Below are 8,862 nucleotides of genomic sequence, written 5' to 3' on the forward strand. Positions count from 1 at the left end.
GGGACGGATTAATTAGTTAATGTTTGGCAAGCTGCGCCTTGAAGACAAGTTAGGCAGAGGTGCTATTGTCACTTATTACTGTTATTAATTAACAGGGTGAACGCCAAACAAAAATAAGCCTCGCGGTGTGCTTTCCTTTCTTAACACCATATGCCATGTCTATTGCAGGAGTGATACGGGAAAGTTACCTCAAAGGCCACGACCAGCTCGTTCCTGTCACCCTCTTGGCCATTGCGGTGATTCTGGCTTTTGTCATGGGGGCCGTCTTCTCCGGCATCATCGTCTATTGCGTCTGCGATCACCGGCGCAAAGATGTGTCGGCCGTGCAGCGCAAGGAGAAGGAGCTCGCCCACTCGCGCCGGGGCTCCATGAGCAGCGTCACCAAGCTCAGCGGCCTCTTTGGGGACACCCAGTCCAAAGACCCGAAGCCAGAGGCCATCCTCACACCACTCATGCACAACGGCAAGCTCGCCACTCCCAGCAACACGGCCAAGATCCTCATCAAGGCTGACCAGCACCACCTGGACCTGGCAGCCTTGCCCACCCCCGAGTCCACCCCGACGCTGCAGCAGAAGCGGAAGCCCAGCCGCGGCAGCCGCGAGTGGGAAAGGAATCAGAACCTCATCAATGCCTGCACCAAGGACATGCCCCCCATGGGCTCCCCTGTGATTCCCACGGACCTGCCCCTCCGGGCCTCCCCCAGCCACATCCCCAGCGTGGTGGTCCTGCCCATCACGCAGCAGAGCTACCAGCATGAGTATGTGGACCAACCCAAAATGAGCGAGGTGGCCCAGATGGCGCTGGAGGACCAGGCGGCCACCCTGGAGTATAAGACCATCAAGGAACATCTCAGCAGCAAGAGCCCCAACCATGGGGTGAACCTTGTGGAGAACCTGGACAGCCTGCCCCCGAAAGTCCCCCAGCGGGAGGCCTCGCTGGGCCCTCCGGGAGCCTCCCTGTCTCAGAACGGCCTGAGCAAGCGGCTGGAGATGCACCACTCCTCCTCCTACGGCCTTGACTATAAGAGGAGCTACCCCACGAACTCGCTCACGAGAAGCCACCAGGCCACCACTCTCAAAAGAAACAATACTAACTCCTCCAATTCCTCCCACCTCTCCAGAAACCAGAGCTTTGGCCGGGGTGACAACCCGCCTCCCGCCCCGCAGAGGGTGGACTCTATCCAGGTGCACAGCTCGCAGCCGTCTGGCCAGGCCGTGACTGTGTCAAGGCAGCCGAGCCTCAACGCCTACAACTCACTGACCAGGTCGGGGCTGAAGCGCACCCCCTCGCTAAAGCCGGACGTACCCCCCAAACCTTCCTTTGCTCCCCTTTCCACATCCATGAAGCCCAATGATGCGTGTACATAATCCCAGGGGGAGGGGTCAGGTATGGAACCAGCAGGAAAGGCGAGGCACCCGCTCAGCTCGGCAAGGTTCTCAACTGCCTGAGGACCCACCAGACCAGGATGGCCGGCAAAGCCCAGGACGCTGGGGCCTCCTCTGGGACGCGGGGTCCTCTCCAAAATTGGGCCGTGTGGTTTGGTGAAGGTTTGCAGCGCGGGACTCACCTCCATTCTCTCCCTTCACTCTCCCCCACACCCTGCAACAGGTCGGACTCACAAAAGACTTAAATTATCATCACAAACATGAGCCAAAAGCACATACACACCCACCCCCACACACACATGTGCGCGCGCGCGCACACACACACACACACACACACACACACACAGAGGTGAACAGCAACTGCAACATTTTGTCCATGACTGCACGGGGCGCTGCCAGACTGGGCTAGCGTTCTGACCTGCAAAACACAAATACATTTTAAAAAATCATGAAAATGAAAAAGACAAAAAAATAAAGAATTCATTGATAATTCTAACTCAGACTTTAACAATGGCAGAAGTTTACTACGCGCAGATACTGTGAAATGCCCACCAGTGTTACAGCTTTCTGTTATAGCAGATTCATGCCATGTTGGGCAACTATGTCATAGATTTCTGCTCCTCCTCTCTTTTAATGAAATAACGTGACCGTTAACGCAAGTAACTCTTTATTTATTGTTCACCCTTTTTTTCCTTAAGGAAAGGACTCTTCCACATACCACCCTATGAACAGCTCTTCAGAAAGCCCCTTGAAAGTTAAACTATTTAACGTGAAATCCATTAACTGGAATAATTAAGTTTCTTTATTTTTACAATAAATTCACTGAGTAAATAAGTTGGAGCTGGAATTCTGAGCTTTGTGTTTGAACTGTCTGATCTCTAGCTCAAGGAAAAAGGAGGGGAATGTTTATTTAAATCTACCGGTTGATTGGCTGGTCAGGTCTCTGGCCTATAACATGCAAAAAATTAATTGGTTTAAAAGTCCTTCCAGATCCTAACTTCTAAAGCAACCAGGAGAGGAACTTTCAAAATGGCGCATCCGTGTCCCGTTGCTGCCAACATGGCTTTGTCAGTGGTTCCTACTTTCTGTGAAGGCACCAGCTTGTGATACGCCATCCCATTTCACCTTGCATGTGAGACAGCAAACAAAATCCACAAACGGTGTGAACTAGTTAATATGCTGGCTGCTACCTTGCATAAATTAATGGTTTGATCACACGGGTTTATCGTGGGGTTACATCTGTGAATAGCCTGTTTTCCACATGTAAATTTGTGCCTTACACCCTGAGTTGTGTACACTTGTAAACTGTCGTTATGAGAAGGTTTTTCCCCCTTTTGAAATAAATGCAGATATTTATTTAACCCTCCCTCCCCCCACCCCCATTCCAGCCTTCTGGAAGATGAGCATCCAGCAGATGGAAGAAGAATGCGGTGGTGATCCTGCAGCCTGGGAAAGCTGGGCAGCAGCACACCCTCCAATTCACACTTCCTTCTAGTCGTGCCAACTCCAACCACCCTTGGCCATGCTGTCAGGCGTGGACCCCAGTGTTGTGTGTGGCAAATCCCCTTTCTCCCTCCGGAGCTCCCTGTTTCCCTTTTATTCTCAGATCATTTCAACATGGTGATATCCTCTTTAGCCCGCAGAAAAGGGACTAACTGAATGTCCCAGTCCTCATTTCTGCCATGTCCCCTGGCTGGAGAGCAAGCTGTGTGTGGTTGGGCAGGCACCTGGGAGGAGTCTCCAAGCCGTGTGCTCAGCACCTCCATGCAATGCACACAAAGAAATGACATGGAAATAGATGCAGGCAGGCTGGTCCCTGCTGTGATTAATGAGTAACTCCAAGTACAAGGCCGACCACAATGGATGCTGCAAAAACATTGACTGGGGCAAAAGATTTTTAATTTCTTTATCCTTTTGTCGTTACTGTTTGTAGGGGGGTGGGGTGGGGCGTGTGTTTCCCCCTTGGTTTGTTTTCGTTAAGCTCAAGCACACAGGAGGGACTTTTGTTTACTCTATCACGAACAAAAGAATTGTCAACATACTGTAAACCATGAGTGTTGTTGTTGGTTGTTATTTTTTTTTAAACAGTTAAACAGTAGAGTGACTGGTCTCTTTGTCTTTTTTTATTTCCAGTTTTATCTTCTGGGTTTAGTTTTGTCTTTTAAAAGAAACTTTCCAAAAAAAGACAACTTTGGACAATTTTGAGTTGGCTGGTGAAAAAGTGGCGCCTCCGTAATCAGCGAGACCTGGGTAGCGAGGGCAGGAGCACACCCTTTTGTTTCAAATGTCCCTTGCAGTTTTGTTGTTGTTCGTGGCAGGTTTTTGTTGTTTTTGTGTTATTTTGTTTTGTTCGTGGAATCAATGTTCACATCCTGTGAACTCTGTACCCTGAAACCATGAAGTCTTTTCTAGAAACCCAGATAGTGTTTTTTCCCTTGGATTTTCTTTAGAAGAACATAGCAGAGCATAGGAAGGCAATGGGTGTGTATCAGCCTGCTGCCTTCTCCCCCAATTCTGACTCCTAAGAGTATTGACAGTGCAGCGCCCCCTCTCGTCTGTATGTGGGCCTCATTGCCTCAGCCGTGTTATGGAGACCTGTGTCAGAACTTCCATCCCGCCTCCCTACCTCCCACGACCCATCACTTGCGGTGTTAACACTAAAATGCCCACATGTATTGAGCTGGTCTTCTGCATTTAAGTATTGTTCCCCTTTTCTTTTTTTCCCCACTGTGTTTGGGGGGAGGGTCCATAAACCTGAGTGTGCCTTTGCTTTCCACCCTTGCTAGACACTGGTAGACGCAACCAACTCAGATTTATATTTGTTGTAAAGTTGTAAAAATATTGTGATGTCACCAATTTTCCTTCCATCTCCACATCCCCTAACATCTGATTCACGACTTAATGTATGTTGTAAAAAAGAAAAAAAGAATCGAAAAAAAGGGAAAAAAGACAAAAAAAGCAAGGAAAAGGCTCTTTATTACTTAAAAGTAATAAAACAAGACTTCAACATTATCTTTTGTGTGCTGAATGCTTTTATTTATCTCTTAATTTTTCCCTTTTTAACCTCCACCCTTTTGGGGTAGGATTACACTCTTTTTCTCCATCTTTGTTTGGCTTCCAAAGCACAAATAACAATGTATTTAGACCCATTTGTTTGTGGTACCCACACTCTGCCCCCCTCCCCCCAATTATTGATGTGTTTTCTCTGCCTGCACCCAGCCTGGAGCAGGAGTGTAGCAGAAGCCACCGGTAATTAAAAGGCAGAGCACGCATTGACTCCCTCTATTCATTTTATGCATTTCTTTTTATGGGCTTGTTCATCATCAAACATTTATGGTAGGCTTGATAGTTTAAGAGATCAAGGCTAGGATTTTAGTATGTAAGGTCCACTAAAAATAGATCCTTGCACAGATGTGACTTCAGCCTTTTTACATATTAATAAGGTGGAGGGTGGCGGATTTTACTCCTTGTTAGCATTTATCTCTTGTAACCCAGCAGACGCGGCTGGAGGTATATTGGGATGCAGCCCTGGAGTTTTTATTTTGCAGAATAGCGTTATGAAATGCCTAGATCAGGTTTTTCCCTCCAGGATATTTTTAAGATAGTTATTTAAATAAGTCCTCAGCCACAGTGTTTTACTTTTGACCTTGTGAAATAATTTTTTTGAGTGTTTTAGGGTCAGTTTGAGTGCAGGAAGCTGTGGGTTGGGCCTCAGTTCACACCTCTAGTGATCTAGTACCTTTTGATAAGTCACTTCCAGTTGTGTTTCTTGAATCCCACCCTATGGCACCATCAGGCACAAAGTCGACTAGAAGATAGTTCCCTCCTCCTCGTTTATCAAGAGAGGTGGGGACAGCCTCTGTAATTGCCATTGGGAGGTAGGAACAAAGTGCTGAAGCAGTGTCCCCAAGGTTTAGGGCACGAGGCTGCATTTGAGCTCGCTCTTACAGAATGAGTTCTCTGGACAGCTAGCCCAGGAAGAAGGGATAACTCGTGCCAAGGCCCCGTGTGTGCTGTGATGGGGAAACAAAAGATTTAGGGGTCCCTGAGCAGGGTCTATGACAGAGCCTGGTGGGGACAAGGCTGGGAAAGGGGGTTGGGGCCAGAGCAGGATGGCCTCGTTACTAGGTGTTAGAATTCTAGCTGATGGGCAGTGGAGCCCTTTGGAGACCATGAAGCAGCAAGCGCACATGTTTGTCCTTCAGAAGGCTACCTGGCAGTCATGTGGAAAATGGATTGGTCCAGGGAGAGGCTGCCGGCCACTGGGCAAGGTGCCAAATGGCATACCAACTTGGTAGGAGCAACACAAGTAAACTCTACATCCAATTTCAGATTCTTTAGGAAACACAACTGAATCAGCTCTGTGACCCTCCCCTCTTTTTGCCAGACAGGAGCTTCCTTCCGCTTGTGTGACTAACAGGTTTGCCCTACCCAGTTATACTCAAATGTAAACCTGAGAGAATAGCCAACAGCTAGTCTGACTCTTCCATTTTAAAAGATGGGGAAGCTGAGGTCCATCGAGTGAAGGGATTTGCCCATGATCCTAGAGCTGATGTAGAGCAGCTCTTCTGAGGACAAATGCATTATTGCTTACCCACATTCATTCACATCATTAGAGCAATACTAGCTAGGAAGAGCTGACATCCCCTCTGCCGAGACAGCATCTCCTTCTCGCTCAGTTGACTGAGTGACAGAGGAAGCCCTTCATACACACCTCATCCTTCCCCAGCTGGGCATCCCAAATGCCTTCATCTGGGCCCAGGCAAAGGGTGGGCTGAGGCTCCGATCACACTGGTTTGAAGCCGACAGTCCCTGCAGTGCAACCTGATACTTAGTATGGTGGCTTTTGCTGCAGTCAGCTTTGTTCTGGTCTGGTGGGGAGGTGACAGAGGCTGAGCAGGTGCAGCCTGTGTTTTAGCTTGGGCCCCAGGGATGTCCCCGCTCAGGCTCAAGAAGTGTCTCAGATAACCCAGCTTTTTAATTGTTATGTTTGCTAGCTTGCTAGTTACAGGCTTGGTGGCTTCTGCAGGGTGATTTTAGACTGTTGGCCCTAAGGAGTGGCTGCCCCAGTACAGCCAACAGGATAGGTGTTTCACGGGGCCAGAGCTGGCATCTTCGACCTGTCCGCTCCTGAAGTGCTACGTCAAGTAAACACAAATTGGTCTTGTTGTTCAGCCTTGTCAGTTGGCAGAAACCAAACAAGATGCCCCAGAATCATGGTACCTAGGTTTGACTGCCTGAACAAAAGCTCTTTCAAAGAAAGTCATTCCGCAAGTAGAATAAAAGTGTCAGAAAGGCACCTACAATTTCAGACACGGGTACATTTTGCTTGAGAGAAAGGAGTGAGGGGAATTTCAAAGAACACTTTAGTAACAAAATAACATGATTAAGAGCATAATCCTTGTCCTGGCTGAGCACTGCGACAGCTGGGTGCTGGGACTCGGTAACCCTTAGAAACCCACATCTCACGCTTGTCTTGAAACCAGGTGGTGTCGTATCTCTTGTACAGACTTGGGAAGGAAGGGCTCACGGTTATTGATCGGGACTGCCAGACAGATGGGGATCTTCAATATTCCATTTAGAGTATCGTGTATCCTGAGCTCTAACCCCCCCGGGATGCCTGGAGGTGGGGGGCGGTTGACCTCAACAGAGGGTTAGGGCTGAACTGATGTGCATTAAATGTGGCTGGGCAGAAAAATGTGCAGATGTCCCTCCAGCAAATGGAAATGAAATTTGAGCAAATCAGGAGACGCAGCTGAGTGGCAAGGAGTTCGCATCTCCCTCTGCAAATACATCCACGCACACAAAGGCTATCATGAGGCTTTTTCCTCCTGGTGTCTAATACCAAAAATGTCCCAGAGGTCAGAACCCATGTTTGCTGAAGGTGGATGCTTTGGGAAGATTTTCACTGCTTTTCCTGGTAAAACGTGGGTTCCACCACAGCACTTTCTGGTCAGCAGTGAATTGTCATAAACTATCGTCTTAGAAATGGGAACGAAGACCTGCGCAGAGGAGCCTGGACACAGATCGCTTACAGCCCACTGATACTGACTGAGGCAGTGAGCAACTTTTGTGTTCTTCCTAATCATCTTCAGATAGAAAATTCCCCTGATAATCATTAACATCATCCCCAGAGCAAGTCGTCAGTCCTGCTGGCGGGCTACAATAATGGTCCAAATAAGGGGATGCTAATGATGGGGAAAAGTAGGTAACCATGAAATCAGAAGCATTTTTCATTGATGATTTTCAGCAAAAAAAAAAAAAGAAAAAAAAGCAGAAGAAGTTGACATTAGACACAGTGCCAAATGCGAGGAAACCAACTTGGAAGAAACTCAGGCAGGACTCCCAGGAGTTGCCTAAGATGAGAAAGAGCATGAAAAATCAGTCTGAGAGCTGAACTTAGTAGCAGTTCTCTGGTGTGGATACCGAACATTTTACACACTTAGCCCATATCAGTGCAAAAGCATGAATTTCAACAATAGGGCTAAGGTTTATTTCATAAAAAATGAAAAGTGGAATGATGCCACTCCAGAGGAGCAGGGCTTCCAACTGTCACTAACAGAGATAATTTACATTGGTAGCATTTTACAGTTTGAAAACATAATCTTGTCAATTATATTGCTAGATCCTCGTAACAGCCTAGTGAGGTGGGCAGCACATATATGATAATCCTCATTTTACAGAAATTGGAGTTTGGGGAGGAGAGATGTGTTGGAGCGCTAATCAACATAAAAAATGTAATAATGTTTCAAAAACCTGTGTGTTGACATCATCCCCTCAGCTCTCTCGGGGACACCTCAGGTTACACAATTACTCTGCTTCTCCAAAGGGGAACAGCCTCCCACAGGGTTTCCCAGGAGAGATGGTTACAACAATAAAGTCCCCAAAATAAAGGCTAGGCACACACGTTCTATTTTAAGGGCATTGTGCTCTAATATTTTTCCATCATTAAAGAACACATATCTTCCTTCCTGCGTCTACAAAATCCTGATGCCAGCAGTGTTATTAGGAACTGTCAACAAAGCAGGAAAACAGAGAGCTGAAGACAAACTCAGTGACCTCCCTTCTTGAGGGGCACGCTGCCACTTCGGGGGCAGTGACACCGACTGCCTCAGTGGAAGAACAATGATGAAAGGCCCAGCTTTTATAGCTTCTTCATCCTATTCAAGCCACATAGATCACAAGAGAAATTTAAGAAGCTTAAGATCACGCAAGATTAATTGGGCACAGAGAAGAAAAAATGCCCTGGAGCTAGGAGAGTAAAGAATTTGCCCACCCTTCCTACATACCAGACCAAGGAAAGTCAGTGTGAAAGGAAGAGGTAAGTAAGCTATGTCACTGTTGTCTTTTCACGTCTTTCATGCCCTTGGCCACTTAGGTATCAGGTGTACTCACTAAACGATTTGACTTCATCCCTGACAGCAATGGTTGGATGATTTGGTTAACTGCCTAGAAAAATCTCCCAGTAGAAGACAGG

The 8,862-nt window shown here is 47.4% G+C and overlaps 1 protein-coding gene across 2 annotated transcripts in view; it reads left to right on the forward strand.

Annotated features, from left to right (window-relative positions):
- The window catches only part of SEMA6A (semaphorin 6A), a 126,575-nt gene extending 122,177 nt beyond the window's left edge, over nucleotides 1-4,398 (forward strand). For both annotated transcript variants that reach the window (XM_046667592.1, XM_046667591.1), the window contains one exon: nucleotides 169-4,398. In XM_046667592.1, the coding sequence (XP_046523548.1) occupies nucleotides 169-1,367 (1,199 nt within the window). In that variant the 3' untranslated portion in view covers nucleotides 1,368-4,398. The remainder of the gene's footprint in view (nucleotides 1-168) is intronic.
- The last annotated feature ends 4,464 nt before the right edge of the window (nucleotides 4,399-8,862 follow it).

The sequence above is a fragment of the Equus quagga genome, chromosome 7 (assembly GCF_021613505.1).
Source record: "Equus quagga isolate Etosha38 chromosome 7, UCLA_HA_Equagga_1.0, whole genome shotgun sequence".
Lineage (NCBI taxonomy): Eukaryota > Metazoa > Chordata > Mammalia > Perissodactyla > Equidae > Equus > Equus quagga.